The 16991-nt window shown below is 44.7% G+C and overlaps 1 protein-coding gene across 6 annotated transcripts in view; it reads left to right on the forward strand.

Annotated features, from left to right (window-relative positions):
• KCNK10 (potassium two pore domain channel subfamily K member 10) overlaps nt 1–16991 on the forward strand; it is a 155335-nt gene that overhangs the window by 43878 nt on the left and 94466 nt on the right. Inside the window, exon 1 of one of the 6 annotated variants that reach the window (XM_033950839.1) lies at nt 6585–6671. The exons of 4 other annotated variants lie outside the window; for them this stretch is intronic. Coding sequence is in view for 1 of the 2 variants with exons in the window: in XM_033950835.1 (XP_033806726.1) it covers nt 11044–11095 (52 nt within the window). In the remaining variant the exon portion in view is untranslated. Of the gene's footprint in view, nt 1–6584; nt 6672–10999; nt 11096–16991 lie in introns of those variants that run through there. One more of the 6 variants, XM_033950835.1, reaches the window with a different exon arrangement.

A 16991-nucleotide genomic window follows, 5' to 3' on the forward strand; every position in this document is an offset into this window, starting at 1 on the left:
AACAGAACCTGCACCATGCTCCATCAACAGCTGCCGCCATGTTACGGACGGCATGCTCTCTAGGGAGCTGGTGGCCTGAACATATGGGCACAGGGGGATGTGGGGGCCACAGTAACATAGTAAATGATGGCAGACAAAGACCTGAATGGACCATCCAGTCCGCCCATTAGTTATTCTCATTAAAATACATGATTAAGTTTAAACTTGTCTCTTCTTTGATATTTCTGGGCCATAAACTAAAGTCAGCCTGGTATTTGTCCTACATTCCAACTGTTGAAGTTGCCGTCCAAGCTCACTCCAGCCTATCCAACCATCCCGTTATTTGCAGGATTATCTACCGTAAAGTCTGACCAGTAACGTCCTCATGTTCCAAGTTAGTGGCGTTCCCATTGATGCCTTCCCCAGCCCATCCTACACTGAATCACCATATACAGAATATAAACCGTACAAGTTTGTCCAATACTGGCCTTAGTTCTTTAATCTATACCATTTGTTTTCTAATTAGAGACCCTCTATGAATTCCATCACCGTTTTCCTCTCCACCACTTCCCTCGGGAGGGCATTCCAGCCATCTACCACCCTCTCAATGAAAAGAATTTCCTAACATTACTCCTAAGTCTTCCTCCCTGCACCCTCAAATTATGCCCTCTAGTTTTACCCTTTTCCCTTCTCTGGAAAAAATTTGGTTCTATATAAATATCTTTCAAGTATTTAAACATGTGTGTCATATCTCCCCTGTCCCTCCTCTAGAATATACATGTTTAGGTCTTCCAGTCTATTCTACTATTACTACTAATAATAATAATTATTTCTATAGCGTTACCAGATGCACGCAGCGCTGTGCAGAGTCACATAGAGTAAGAAAACAGTCCCTGCTCGAAAGAGCTTACAATCTAAACAGGCAAGACAGACAAACAGGATGTCCTGGATACAGTTAATCTGCTGGCTCAGTTGGAGGGTTGAGGGGGGTACAGGACAATCAAGCCATTGTGACATCACTGATGAGGTTGGCTCTTATTGGTGGAATGAGGCATTATGACATCACAGCTCTACTTCCTAGAGACTGAAACTCTTCACACTACTACTACTATTAATTATTTCTATAGTGCTGTACAGAGTCACAAAGAAGACAGTCCCTGCTCGAAAGAGCTAACAATCTAAACAGGCAAGACAGACAAACAGGATGTCCTGGATACAGTTAATCTGCTGGCTCAGTTGGAGGGCTGAGGGGAGTACAGGACAATCAAGCCATTGTGACATCACTGATGAGGTTGGCTCTTATTGGTGGAATGAGGCATTATGACATCACAATCTCAGCTCTGCTTCCCAAAGACTGAAACTCTTCACACTACTACTATGAATTATTTCTATAGCGCTACCAGATGCACGCAGCGCTGTACAGAGTCACAAAGAGTAAGAAAACAGTCCCTGCTCGAAAGAGCTTCTCAGTCTTCACCTGATGCTGCAAATCAACCTGGAGCAGAGGAGAGGAAGGGGCTGGGGGTCAAGTGATTGCTGGAGCCAGTAAAGTAGGGTAGGTTGAAGGAATCGAGAGGGCTATTGCTAATCACAGAAAATATACAATATGGAATTTGAACTCGGAGCCTGTGGCTGGCTTATTATAGATTTGAAGCTACCAGAAAATATCATGAAAAATAGTCAAACTGTGACATGAACAATAACTAGTTCCACAAAATGAATTGTTCTAATTCCCTCCCACTGGTTGACTTTTCATTAAAATAATGGTACTTCAAGGAAAACATAGGGGTGCTGGAAATGAATGCTGAAGGAATTCAAGCAGTCCAGTGCCTGTTACTGATATATAATCATCTCACATCTCCTGCATTGTCGGAGGTGACTGTGCACAGTGACAAATATCTGGATTACATGTAAGAGCAGCTAGAAATGAAAAATAGAAGATATAGCTCTCCTCCCACCTCAGTCCTACGGAATGTAAGTAATTCTCCCCCCCCCCCTTTAACTAAACCACGATAGCGGTGTTTAGGGCAGGGAGACGCGCCGAATGCTCTGCGCTGCTCCCGAAGCTCATAGAGTCCCTATGAGCATCGGGAGCAGCGTGCAGCACTCGCCGTGGCTCCCTGCGCTAAAAACCGCTATTGCAGGTGCAAATTGGGAATGTACCAAAATTTACAGGCACAATTTTCAGTGCTTTTCATAGAATTTGGGGGTTCATGTAGGCATGACCACTTATATGAGGGGCCTGCCAGTCTAGATTGGTGGGTGAATAACATTAGCTGGGCAAGACATCAAAGTAATAGAAAGGTTGGGGGGGGGGATAAAGAGGGTGAGGGTAGATGGGGAATAGAAACAAGAGGCAGGTTTTTTTTGTTTGTTTTAAATTTTTATTGATTTTCTTTTTTTTTAAGTTCAATATATTTATTGGTTTTAAAGATATACAGTAAAAAAAAAAATACATGTCAGAATCTTGCAAAGTGATAACAAGTCAATAAAGAGATAAGCAAGAGGTAACAGTCATGAACAATCAAAGGACAGTCAAAGTCTACAAATATGAGAAGTATGCAATCTACAATAATACAGATCATGATAAATCAGCCAACAAGAGACGAAGCATCACAATAGGTGGACAAGGGATGCCAGGTAACATCATGGGAATGAACATTACCCTGTTTTTCAGCAAAACTTCTTTCATATCTCATAATCAAACAAACAGTATGCCACCACAAAGCACGAGACAAATTATCAGCATTTTCCAGTTTGTAAGAATGAGTTTTAAGGCTAGCAATATCAAACAACGCAACAATTTGGCTGCAGGATCTTCAAGCCATATCTACCATAAATAATGATAGCCAAAGTCAACTTTTCATGGAGGCCAAGAATCTCAGTGATAGTTTTCCAAATCTGTAGCCAAAAGGTTTGTATGGGAGGACAAGAGAATATCATATGGTCCAGTGTACCAAGATTTTCTAAATATTAACAGTGCAATACACAAGTATATAAACATCTAGCAAATCAAGAAAAGCACAGTCATCTTGCAGAAATACATAAGCAGCCATTTTTATCCCACCCACCCTCCCATTGATCGATCAATAAAAACACAAATACATATAATCTTTTAATAACCTTCCCTTATTTAAAATAGTCGTGTGATCACACACCCCTCCCCCCCAGATGTGTATGTAAATAACCAAAAATTAAAGACAGAAGACGACTATAGTGAACTAACAAAAGATGTCAACAAGCCCCAAACCAGTTAGAATAAATTACTATGCCCCAACATATCAGCATTCATTTTTTTCACGCCTATAGCTGGAGCAGTTTGGTTTTTGAAAATGGCCATTTTTGTACTTCTGACTTTGGACGTTTAGCTTAATAAAGCTTAACCCCCCCCCTCTTACCATCCCCTCCCGAACCCCAGATCCTACTTTTCCCTCTCTTGGAAACCTTCTCTGATCTAACGTTGTAACCCTTCTTCCATAACTCTTTTTGTAATCCGCTTTGAACCAAAAGGTAATGGCGGAATAGAAATCTGTAATGTAATGTTTAGCGGGAAATTTCCAAATCGGACTTAAACTTTTTTTTTTTTTTTTCTTTTCAAAAATGGCCCTCTATATCATGCAGTGGAAGTGTAAAAAGTGAAAAATGGACAACATTCTGTACACTCAGCTGTCTCCCTGCCCTCAATCAATTTTCCTAGGGGTTTTTTTTCCCCACCATATACAAGGGGGCGCTGAAAAGTTCTCAGCCCAACCAACTTCCTAAATCTGAGTGAAAAGAACGTTATTTTAGTTTTGCAATGTGGCAATTTAAAGACTCTAATGAAAGAGGGGTGCAGTAAGGGTACACAGGGCCTGGGGCGGTGGCGCCCCTCTCCCCCTTCCCTTTCGCCATACCTTTTTAACTTCTCTGGCGTGACAAGCATGCCCACATCGGTGTACGCTCACCCTTTGATGTTGCTTCCTAGTCATGGGTCCCGTGACATCACAGAGCGTGCCGATGCTAACGCGGGCAGCAACTTCACGCTGAGGAAGTAAAAAAAAAAAAAGGTACGGAGGAAGGCAAGGGGCGTGCGCACACGGCGTGGAGAGGAGGAGGAGTGCCACGCCCTTAGGAAGGGCATGCCTGGGGTGGACCACCCTCCCTGCTCCCTTATGACTGTAACCCAAATAAACTGACGCTCTTTTCAGCTACAGTGGCAAAATAATGTCAGACTTAGGAAGTTGGCTGGGCTGAGAACTTTTCAGTGCCTCCTTGTAGTGCGCTTTGTTCAGGGTTTACTAAAATGCACTATACTGCTTAGCTTTCCAGGTCACGGTGGTTTACGTCAGTGTTTCTCAACTCGGTCCTGGAGTTGCCTCCCTGGCCAGTTAAGTTTCAGGATCTCCACAATGAATATTCATGAAATAATTTTTTTATATAATAGAGGCAGTGTATGCAAATCGAGTTTATGCATATTCATTGTGGAGATCCTGAAAACCTGACCGGCAAGGGCCGACTCCAGGACCAAGTTGAGAAACACTGGTTTACGTAATAAAATAAGAACAGAAAAGGAATTCCATTTAAAACAGGACAATCTATACATTCAATCCACAGTATGAGAAGTAGCATCTGAGGAAGAGTGTGGTGCAGCCTCAGCCCCACGCTGCTCCTTGTGACCCTGGGCAAGTCACTTAATCCTCCCCCTCCCATTGCCCCAGGTACATTAGATAGATTGTGAACCCACTGGGACAGACAGCGAAAAATGCTTGAGTAGCTGAATAAATCCATGTAAACCGTTCTGAGCTCCCCTGGGAGAACAGTAGAGAAAAGCTGGTATTGTGACATCATAATGCCTCATTCCACCAATGCCTAAGAGCCAACATCATCAGTGATGTCACAATGGCTTAATTGTCCTGTACTTGGCTCACTTTTACTACATTTTGATTTCTAGAGTGGTGCAGAGGTTAAAGCTACAGCCTCAGCACCCTGAGATTGTGGGTTCAAACCCACGCTGCTCCTTATGACCTTGGATAAGTCACTTAATCCCCCCATCGCCCCAGCTACATTAGATAGATTGTGAGCCCACTGGGACAGACAGGGAAAATGCTCGAGTACCTGAATAAACCGTTCTGAGTACCTGAATAAACCATGTAAACCGTTCTGAGCTCCCTTGGGAGAATGGTATAGAAAATTGAATAAATAAATACATTTACCACAGTCAGATGGCCCCACCAAATTAATGCCTTGTAAACCATTTCTAAATAATAAATGAGATATGTGGCCTTGCACATTCAATAATTGGAATTTGAAGCAAACTAAAGTAGGGCCGTCCTGGAATATTTCCTTTTCATTTGTTCCTTCCTCACTGTCCACTTCCTTGCAGTTATTCACCCCCTTTGTCCACTTGATTGCTTTCTCCTTTGTCCACTTGATTGCTTTCTCCTTTGATTCCAGGCTTTGGGTGTATTTGCTGAAAGATATCGCAATGGTAGATCCTAATCTGTTCTTGCAGGCTTGGAGCTCTGGTTAGAAAAGCAACAGAAATGATGATAATGGGCCTTCATCTCCTGTTTCTTTCTCTCCCTTCACACAACAGAATTGAAGGTTGTCACACATTTAGGACAAACTATTTATTTAGAAAATAGTTGTTTTGGGCTCCGCTGCTTTAAATTTCAGCTGTTTAAAACCTTGATCGATGGGTGGCTATTGCGGATTCATGTTTCTTAGATCCAGCATGACGTTAGCCTGACTAGCTGAATCGTAAACGTTATTTAGAAAACGATTGAAATAGTGTTTTTTTTCCACGTGACAATTTTCTGGACAGACATGTAAAGGGTGCAGCAGATTGTGCGTCTGAGTTGGCAGAAAGGAGGGATGGAATGTGGGAATATCCGGCTTCTTCCAATGAGAAAATTAAAAAAATAAATAAATCTGCAGTTGGGTCACCCCCCTCCCCCTCCCCCGAAATGTCAAAGGAAACCGGGGCTGCTTCCATTTCACCCACCTTGCTTTCTTCTGCAGGTTTGAGGCTGTAGCTTTAACCACTGCACCACACTAGAAATCAAAATATAGTGAAAGTGAGCCAGTAAAGGACCATCTAGCCATTGTGACATCACTGATGATGTTGGCTCTTAGGCATTGGTGGAATGAGGCATTATGATGTCACAATACCAGCTTTTCTCTACTGTTCTCCCAGGGGAGCTCAGAATGGTTTACATGAATTTATTCAGGTACTCAAGCATTTTATCCATCTAAAATCCAGCAAAGCGGAGCAAGCACGTCTGGGTTTTATATTCAAGACTTCAACTTGACAGGTATCTTCTCACACTAAGGGCTCCCATTTAGGAAGGTGCGCTAGCGTTTTTAGCGCACGCACAAGATTAGCCGAAAAATGAACGCCTGCTTCAAAGGAGGCGGTAGCAGCTAGCGCGTGCGGCATTGTAGTGCACGCTATTCTGTGCATTAAGGCCCTAACGCACCTTTGTAAAAGGAGATCTAAGGCAGAATATGTCTAAAGGAGTTTTTGCTCCGGGGGTTTTTTTTTTTTTTTTTTAAATAAATCTTTATTGATTTTCAAATACTGTATATGCTTTTGAGGACATTTACTTTTTCCTTTTCTGTCACAGCAGCTTGAAAATCTTTTTTGAAGCCTTTCACCACTGCATTGTAATGAGAGCCCAAAGTTTCTTCTCTCTATGGGTTCCTTGAGACAGGTTAGTAGAACATAGTAGATGACGGCAGATAAAGACCCAAATGGTCCATCCAGTCTGCCCAACCTGATTCAATTTAAATTTTTAAATTTTTTCTTCTTAGCTATTTCTGGGCAAGAATCCAAAGCTCTACCCGGTTCTGTGCTTGGGTTCCAACTGCCGAAATCTCTGTTAAGACTTACTCCAGCTCATCTACACCCTCCCAGCCATTGAAGCCCTCCCCAGCCCATCCTCCACCAAACGGCCATATACAGACACACACCGTGCAAGTCTGCCCAGTAACTGGCCTAGTTCAATATTTAATATTATTTTCTGATTCTAAATCTTCTGTGTTCATCCCACGCGTCTTTGAACTCAGTCACCGTTTTCATCTCCACCACCTCTCTCGGGAGCGCATTCCAGGCATCCACCACCCTCTCCGTAAAGTAGAATTTCCTAACATTGCCTTTGAATCTACCACCCCTCAACCTCAAATTATGTCCTCTGGTTTTACCATTTTCCACGTCGGGACCCTCATACCCCAGAGAGCTAAGTTTATTTTTGGTTTCAAACCATTTCGTATGTTATCAAGGCACATGCCCTATATAAATGAATAGTTTTTGTTAATTTCACTAAAAATGGTCTCGTACACAAGGTCCGGACGGTGGGTCTGGCTATAAGGACTTCAGTCCTTGGCAAGATTACACTTCCCTACTTACTAATCTCCTCCCTACTCGCACATGCTTTCTCCCCCGTGAATAACACACTAGTTAACCCCTCGAATCATACCTACCAATATATATTCAGATTCCTAAATAAGCGACCACCTTCTTCATCCAATAAACTTCTTCCTTCAATGTTAGATATTTTTCTTCTGTTACCCGAATATATTGTTATTCTCCAATGTAATCTGTAATTTATTTGAATCTTTGCTATGTAATTCTCTTGGAAAAATCCAGATATCTTCTAAGTTGTAACTCTCTACCGTATCATGTAACTCACACGAATCTGTATTATGTAATTCTCTCGGAAATGTCCAGATCTCTTCTAATTTGTAATCCGCTTAGAACCGCAAGGCACAGGCGGAATAGAAATCACTTATGTAATGTAATGTAATTTATGAGTGTATGTATAACATCTCTATTGGTATTGAGTCACAATATTGAAAATTTCTTTTACAGACCATTATATTTGTATTTCAAACATTTTTCTGATCTCTATATTCATAACACCAAATTGTTTTGGTATATTTATGTCTGAGCAAGCATTTCTCTCTCCGCAAGCAGAAGTCACTTGTGTATAGACCAATGGTCTCAAACTCAAACGCTTTACAGGGTCACATTTTGGATTTGTCGGTACTTGGAAGGTCTCAGAAAAACTAGTTAATGTCTTATTAAAGAAATGACAATTTTGCATGAGGTAAAACTTTTTATAGTTTATAAATCTTTCCTTTTGGCTAAATCTTAATAATAATATTGTAATTTATAGCTAAAGAGATATATTCTTTTTCTTCTGTGATTATGATAAACATACCGAGGGCCTCAAAATAGTACCTGGCGGACCACAAGTTTGAGACCACTGCTATAGGCTAAGGCTCTTTACACCTGCATTGTGATGTCATAGAACTTTATGATTATAGAAACATAGTAACATGATGGCAGATAAAGGCCACTATCTCCTCCTCTCCCTATTGGCTAAGGCTCTTAACATTTGCATCTTCTCTTCCTATAGGCTAAGGCTCTTTACACCTGCATTGTGATGTCATAGAACTTTATGATTATAGAAACATAGTAACATGATGGCAGATAAAGGCCAAATGGCTCATCCAGAGCATTCTCTATCTCCTCCTCTCCCTATTGGCTAAGGCTCTAAACATTTGCATCTTCTCTTCCTATAGGCTAAGGCTCTTTACACCTGCATTGTGATGTCACAGAACTTTATGATTAGTAACATGATGGCAGATAAAGGCCAAATGGCTCATCCAGAGCATCCACTATCTCCTCCTCTCCCGATTGGCTAAGGCTCTTAACATTTGCATCTCCTCTTCCTATAGGCCAGTGGTCTCATACTCGAACCCTTAGCAGGGCCACATTTAGGATTTGTAGGTACTTGGAGGGCCTCAGAAAAAACAGTTAATGTCTTATTAAAGAAATGACAGTTTTTCATGAGGTAAAACTCTTTATCTTCTTCTATATATATAAAATCGGAGGTATGTATGTGTGTATGTGCCGCGATCACGCAAAAACGGCTTGACCGATTTGAACAAAACTTGGTATGCAGATCCCTCACTACCTGGGGTGATATATTCTGGGGGTCTCGCGGCTCACCTGCACACATGGGCGGAGCTACAAACATAAAATCGGATTTCACCCATTCATGTCAATGGAAAAAATGTAAAAAGCTGCCATTCTCACAGTAATTCAAAAACGGCTTGACCGATTTGAACGAAACTTGGTATGCAGATCCCTCACTACCTGGGGTGATATGTTCTGGGGGTCTCGCGGCCCACCTGCACACGTGGGCGGAGCTACAAACAGAAAATCAGATTTCACCCATTCATGTCAATGGAAAAAATGTAAAAAGCTGCATTTCTCACTGTAATTCAAAAACGGCTTGACTGATTTGAACGAAACTTGGTTTGCAGATCCCTCACTACCTGGGGTGATATGTTCTGGGGGTCTCGCGGCCCACAACTCTATGTTGCTTGCTCAAGGGTGGGTTCACCCAAGAATTTATATGTTCTTGCTCCAGGAGGTGAAACTAAAAATGTTGTTTATAATCACGTTTTGCGTTAGTTGTATTGTATTCATTTTGTCAAATATTTCACATTATAATTTGAATATTGTACTTTTTATTAAGCTGTAAAAAAATAATTTCATTCACCACTATAAAGTATCTTTATTTGAATCCATTTACAGTGTTATTGCTATAATTAAATACCCGTGCAACGCCCGGGCATCAGCTAGTAGTTTATAAATCTTTCCTTTTGGCTAAGTCTTAATAATAATATTGTCATTTATAGCTAAAGAGACATATGATCCAGAAACGGTTTTATTTTACTTTTGTGATTATGATAAACATACTGAGGGCCTCAAAATAGTACCGCGCGGGCCACGAGTTTGAGACCACTGGTATAGACCATTATACACCCCAAGAGCCACACTGCAAATCTTTGCATCTGTTCCATTCCTGGCAGGAGGTGTTAGGACCCCCATGCAGGTTTGCAAGAAAGGTTGTTTTGTAAGGCTATTTTTTTTTTTTTTTTTTAAGGGCTAGCTGTTTTAAAGGAGATGACTTTTGAGCTTGTTCGATCATGCAGTGACCTGCTACACAGCATGCATTTCCAGACTCGACTTTTGTCACCCAGAAGTTGTAGTAGAGAAAACCAGAGGACACTTTACACGGCAAATATTCTCCCCGTGTAAATCAGAAAGGCATAAGCTTAGCAGGCGCAAGGAAAGGAGATGATCTATTTTAAGGCAAACAGTCAACACTTTTTTTCCCCAAACCCCTGAAGGGCTTTTCTCTGGAGGAAGGGAGGAGGGAAGCGAACACGTTTTGATTTGAGCTTAGCCATGAAGGTCTCCAAAGCCATTGGATTGCCTTTGTCTCTGGCCGATGGGCGGATGCCTCTGCCTGCAGGAGAGAGAGAAAAAAGGCGGCCCCGGGCTCCCTACCTGCAAGGCCAAGGGATCGATGGGCACCTGGCGCGCCAAGCAGGGCCCCGGCTCGACCTGCCCGCTGGGTGGCCACTAGCCCGGGGCTCCCCGGCCCACCCGGCCCACCCTGACTATGCCTGATGCCGAAGCCCCCCTTTGCCGCAGGGACCCCCGCCGAGCAGCCAAGCGTGTCTCCGGCGGCGAACTCCACCTAGCCAGCCCCGCCTCCTCCTCGCCCAGAGAGCCAGTAAGTATGAGCGGGGCGAGCCCCGGCGTCGCTCTGCAGCTGCTGCACATCTGGCCGAAGACTTCGGTTTCGGCCGCTGGGAGGGATCTTCCTGGATGCCAAAAAAGGGGCATTTCTTCCTCCCCTTAAAGCGCCGAGAGGCAGGTGTTTTGCAAGTTCGCCTCCTTCTTCTAGGGGGGGGGGGGCCCTCGAGGAGACCCCACCCGACTCCTTCTAGCCTGTGACAGACTGACGGGCGCATCTGGCACTACCGCAGTGGTCCATCACTAGCCCCCTTTGGCCGAGCCCTTCATCCCCTCGTTTCTTTTGGCTCCTTGTCACCACTAGAAATTGTGTCCCCCGCTCCCCCCCCCCCCCGAGCAGACCCAGGTTCGACATCATTTCCCCTCCCCCCCCCCTCCCAATTAATTTGCTTCACTGCAGCAGAAACGAGCTCTGCAAGGCTGGGCTTTCCTGCATTTCTGTCGGGCTTTCCACATGCAAGGGAACGATGAAATTCCCACTAGAGAATCCAAGGAAACAGGTGAACTGGGATCCTCAAGGTTGGTGCAGCAATTTCTGTTTTGATGGGGGGGGGGGGTGCGTTTCGGTGGGGTTGGAGGCTCCTAAGCGCTGCGTTATTCCGTTTAAGGTTTCTGTGTGTACGTGTAAGTTTCCTTAACGTGTTTTACCCGCCGGTGCCTATCCCGAAGAGCTCTGCCTTGGAAACTCGGTCTCGGATGTGCCAGCCGGGCTCCTGCCCCCTGCCCCCCTCCCCTAGGCTGGACATCACTTTCATTAAGGAGCCCCGAGGGACCCCCCCCCCCCGGAAGGCAGTGAAATATTATTTACCAGCCCAACTCTTTGGCCAAAGTGGGAGGTCTGGGCTGGGGACCTGGTTCGGGCTGTTTACTTCCAGCCGGCACACGCCCGGGTGGCTGCGGCAAGGCTGCCCCTGTCTGTGCGGAGGGGTGGGGGAGGGGCTCTCGGAGAGGATCGGGAAATCCGAGGTCTCCCCCCCCGTCCCACTAAGGTAGGGGGGAAAGAGTCTTCATACGCTGAGATAATGCAAACAATTAATCACCGAGCCGTACCGTGAAAGGGCTCTGCTCTGAAAAGTCGGAAAAAAATCGGTTTCTAACCACGGCAGGTTCTATAATTGATCGACTCCTCTTGTACTTTCTTTAAATCGGAGTTCATGCCAGGATCTAGTGCATGATTATTTCTGCAAATGTGCTAAATTGAGGCTAGTATATCCCAGAACTTGTATGCAGTTCATTATTATCGAAATCTCTGCATTCTAGGCATCTGGTGTAATAAAAATGTTATTATATTCCCGTCATTATTACAAATCTAGAATTGAATAGTGTTTCACTCGTAAAAAAAAAAAAGATATGGGCGTGGCAGAACATTTTTATAATATACACTTATCTTATATCCATGCAATATTCCGTATATCAAATGTATATGCATGTCCATTAATATAGACACATAGCATCTCAGACGGTAAGGAATAACAATGCATAATAATATTTCCGGGAACGTTAGAACGGGTCCTCCCTCCCACGGTATGAAATCAGAACCGCTTCAGTTGCCTTTCCTATGTAATATTCTCTCTGTGCACGTCCCTAAACCGAAAGTAACTTTTTCCTAGTGGACAATTTCCTGCACAGAAGTCCTGAAATATTCTGGTATTATTGAGGAATATAATCTGTTCCCGGACATCGGGATCTCCAGCAGTTCAGGCTGAGGTGAATTCATATTGACCGCAGGGCGTGAAGACAATGTATTGTAAGCTATTCAGTTACATATTACATCTTTTTATATTACATAGTCAGTTACATATGGTAAAACTTTGGATTGCAAGTTACTTGGTTTGCAAGTGTTCTGCAAGACAAGCAAAAACATTTTATTAAATTTTAACTTGATGTACAAGCAATATCTTTGCAATACAAGTACATCATCACAACCGAGCTGATGGTTCTCTCTCTGACGCTGTGGGAGTGTAGGGACCAGTGGCGTACCTAGCATATGTGACACCCGGGGCCCATCATTTTTTGCCCCCCCCCCCCATCTGTACGAAAAACATGATTTTTAGTAACAATCCACAGGTCACACATGAGTACCTAGGAAAAGGCAGCATCTTGCATATTGCAGTGAGCAGTACATCAATACATTGTAAAACTAAATAAGCCAGACTCGTACAGATCAATCCTACACCGTCAATCCTAACAGAAAACCATGTCTTTCGAACACACAGAACACAGAAAACACCTTCGCCTAGTATGGAATATGTCATCACAAACTAACCCCTCCCTCTTTTACAAAACTGTAGTGTGGATTTTAGCCACGGTGGTAACAGCTCTGACGCTCATAGAATTCTGAGCATCAGAGCTGCTACCACCACGGCTGGCGCTAAAAAACGCTCCACAGTTTTGTAAAAGGGGGGATAAAATAGAAATACATAGACAAAGGTTAAATTGAACCAACAAGAAGCTGGATTCTGCATACAATGCAACACCACAGAAACAATGACACATGTCTCCTAAAGCAATAAATAAATAGAAATTTTTTTTTTACCTTTATCTTCTCTGGTTTCTGCTTTCCTCATCTTCTTGTTACTCTCTTTCTTCCATCCACTGTCTGCCGATTCTCTGCCCCTATATGGCATCTTCTCTCCTTCAATGCCCCTTCCAGAAACTGTATGCCTTCCCCTTTCATCTCTCCTTTCACCCCCATTGGTCTGACATCTCTCTCCTCTCTTTCCCTCTCCCACACCTCTCTTCTGCAATCCCTTTCTTCCCTCATTTTCCTTTTCAATTTATTTTCTGCATCCATCTAGATTACGTTCTTACTACCCTCTCATCAATTTCCTTTTTTACTGTCTACCTACAGCTCACCACCTCTTTGCCTCACCCCCTCCAGTATTTCCCTAACTCAATCCTTTTCCCCCATCATGTGCCCTCCTTTTATTTATCCCCTCCTTCCATCATCTGCCCCTTCTCGCTCTTCCCCTCCACTTCCATCATCTGCCCTCTTCTCTCTCCTTCTCAACACTTCCATCAACTGCCCCTTCTCTTCCCCCCTCCTTCCATCATCTGCCCTCTTCTCTCTCCCCATTTCCATCATCTGCCCCTTCTCCCCACTTCCATCATCTGCCCCTTCTCTCTCTTTCCCCCCACTTCCATCAGCATCTGCTCCCTTTCGCTCCCTACAACCCAATTCCATGCAGTATCATTCCCCCTTATGTCTCTTTCCCTGCAATTCCTTCAGCATCTGCCCCTTTCTTTCCCTCCACCACGCATCCATACCACCCTGACCCACTTTGTCACCCTTCAGCATGATTCCATATCACCCTGACCCCCCTTTGTCACCCTTCACCATGTTTCCATAGCACCCTGACCCCCCTTTGTCACCCTTTAACATGTTTCCATAGCACCCTGACCCCCCTTTGTCACCCTCCACACCCTTTCATGCCACCCTGACCTCCTTTCTTTCTCCGTTCCAAAGATCTCGCGATGACTGCTTCTGCTCCGATGGAAGAGGTAAGCGACGTCGGAGGGGGCTGGGCCGGCAGACGCAGTTAGTTGCGGCAAGATCCCGCGATGACTGCGGCTGCCGGTTCCCCCCACCCTGACATCACTTACCTCTTCCCAGTCATCGTGGGACCTTCTTCACTTCAGCGCGGCTGCCCTACTTAGGGCAGAGTCAGCAGCCGCGCTGAAGTGCGGTTTGAAGCAGCGCGGGAGGTTCCGGATCTGGCCGGCTGTGCACCCCCTTGGAGCGTGCACCTGGGGTGGACTGCCCCCTCCCCACCCCCCCTTTGGTACGCCACTGGTAGGGACTGTTCTAAACGAGTAAGTTCTTACAATACGAGTACACGCAGTATACAAGCGTCACATCATCACAACCGAGCCGATGGTTCTTCTCTCTCTTACGCTGCAGGAGTGCAGTGACTGTTTTAAACGAGCAAAGTCTTGCAATACGAATACATACAGTATACACACATCACATCATCACAACAGAGCTAATGGTTCTTATCTCTGATGCTGCGGGAGTGCAGTGACTGTTCTAAACGAGCAAAGTCTTGCAATACGAGTATATACAGTTTACACGCGTCACATCATCACAACTGAGCCGATGGCTCTTCTCTCTCTCTAACGCTGCGTGAGTGTAGTGACTGTTCTAAATGAGTGAGGTCTTGCAATACGAGTACATACGGTATACACGCGTCACATCATCACAACTGAGCCGATGGTTCTTCTCTCTCTCATGCTGCGGGATTGTAGCGACTGTTCTAAACGAGCAAAGTCTTGCAATACGAGTACATAGGGTATACACACGTCACATCATCATAACTGAGCCGATGGCTCTTCTCTCTCTGACGCTGCGGGAGTGCAGTGACTGTTCTAAATGAGTGAGGTCTTGCAATACGAGTACATACAGTATACACGCGTCACATCATCACAACCGAGCCAATGGTTCTTCTCTCTCTGACACTGCGGGAGTGTAGTGACTGTTTTAAACGAGCAAAGTCTTGCAATATGAGTACATACGGTATACACACGTCACATCATCACAACTGAGCCGATGGTTCTTCTCTCTCTGACGCTGCGGGAGTGCAGTGACTGTTCTAAACGAGCAAAGTCTTGCAATATGAGTACATACGGTATACACGTCACATCATCACAACTGAGCCGATGGTTCTTCTCTCTCTGACGCTGCAGGAGTGTAGTGACTGTTCTAAACGAGCGAGGTCTTGCAATACAAGTGCAGTATAGTATTTTGTATTAAAGATTTTGGGTTCTAGAACGAATCGTCTGAGTCTCCATTATTTCCTATGGGGAAATTCGCTTTGATGTACAAGTGCTTTGGATTCCAAGCATGCTTCTAGAACGAATTATGCTCGCAAACCAAGGTTTTACTGTACATCCTTAACAACTGTAAAGTGGCAAACGTTGGAAGTGCCGAATATATTGTACTTCTTACTATTAATGCTTTTTTGCTAATATTTGTCTTTTTCAGTTTGTGTCTTGCGAGCTGTATTCGCATGTCCCGGGCGAGGAGCAAGGAGGCGTATTTGATTGCATTTGTAATCTAACCGCACGCAAAAATGTTAAAATTCAAGAATCACAGCTCTTCAAATTATTAACATATGATGGGTTAGTGCAGGGATAGGCAATTCCAGTCCTCGAGAGCCGAAGCCAAGTCAGGTTTTCAAGAGCTCCACAATAAATATGCATGAGATAGATTTGCATCTCAAACAGGCAGTGCCTGCAAATCCATCTCATACATATTCATTGTGGAGATCCTGAAAACCTGACCTGGTTCCGGCTCTGGAGGACCGGAATTGCCTACCCCTGGGTTAGTGCAATTGTTTTCTAAATTAGAATGATGTCAGTGAATTTGTCCTTGAAAACCTTTTGATCGCTTCCCTTGAGACAGTGGGGCATGCAATTTCTCAAGATAGATGACAGAGAAGGACTGAGGGATCCGTTTCATTTGCCTGGTTGTTCCCAGGGGCACTGCTAAGGGTGCGCCCCCATGTGCTAGCCAGAAAAGTTCATTCAGGTGGAGGATCTCACTCATTCATCCGTTTTTGTTATCTTCCTCTTTGGTGGGTTTTTGCCATCCTGGACAGATAAGTGTCCGATTTTCCTGTACTTCTCATGTTCTCTACTGAGGGGGTGCTGAAAAGTTCTCACCCCAACCAGCCAGCTTCCTAAATTCTGAGCGTTGTTTTGCCACTATACTAATTTGTACACTTCCCCCTCCCCATTCGCGGTTTCGGCAATTGCGATTTCACATATTCGCGATTTTTTGGGGAGGGGGAAAAAAAGAAACCCCTTCCCCCACAGTTTAGCCTTCCCCTCCGGTGTCCCTTCCTTACCTGGCGGTCTAGCGGGCTTTCGGGGCAGGAGCGATCTTCCTACACTCCTGTCCCGTGTAGATTGCCAATAGGAAATGGCTGTGGGGAGTTCCCATCGTAGTCTCGAGAAACTAGGGAAACTCACGGCAGCCATTTCCTATTGGCGATCTGCACGGGGCAGGAGTGTAGGAAGATCGTTCCTGCCCCGAAAGCCCGCTAGACCGCCAGGTAAGGCCGGGATGCCGGGGGGGGGTGGGGGAAGAAGGCAGGAGGGAGGCGGGGGTGGGTCAGAGCTAGACCAGAAGATATTCGCACTATTTCACCATTCGCGATCCGCTTCTGCCCCTATCCCCCGCGAATCCGGAGGGAGAAGGGTAGCTACGAACTTCTATGTTTTGACCTGGTTTCAGATCATCGATTCATCTTTCGCTTCTTGGTTGGGCTGGGAACTTTTCAGCACCCCCTTGTAGTGAGAAGACTTTCAGTCTGTGGTAACCAGAATGGAGATTGTGATGTCATAAGGCCTCATTCCACCAGTGAGAGCCAACCTCATCAGTGATGTCACAATGGCTTGGTTGGCCTATACTTGG

This window comes from Geotrypetes seraphini, chromosome 7, assembly GCF_902459505.1.
Source record: "Geotrypetes seraphini chromosome 7, aGeoSer1.1, whole genome shotgun sequence".
In the NCBI taxonomy this organism is placed as follows: Eukaryota; Metazoa; Chordata; class Amphibia; order Gymnophiona; family Dermophiidae; genus Geotrypetes; species Geotrypetes seraphini.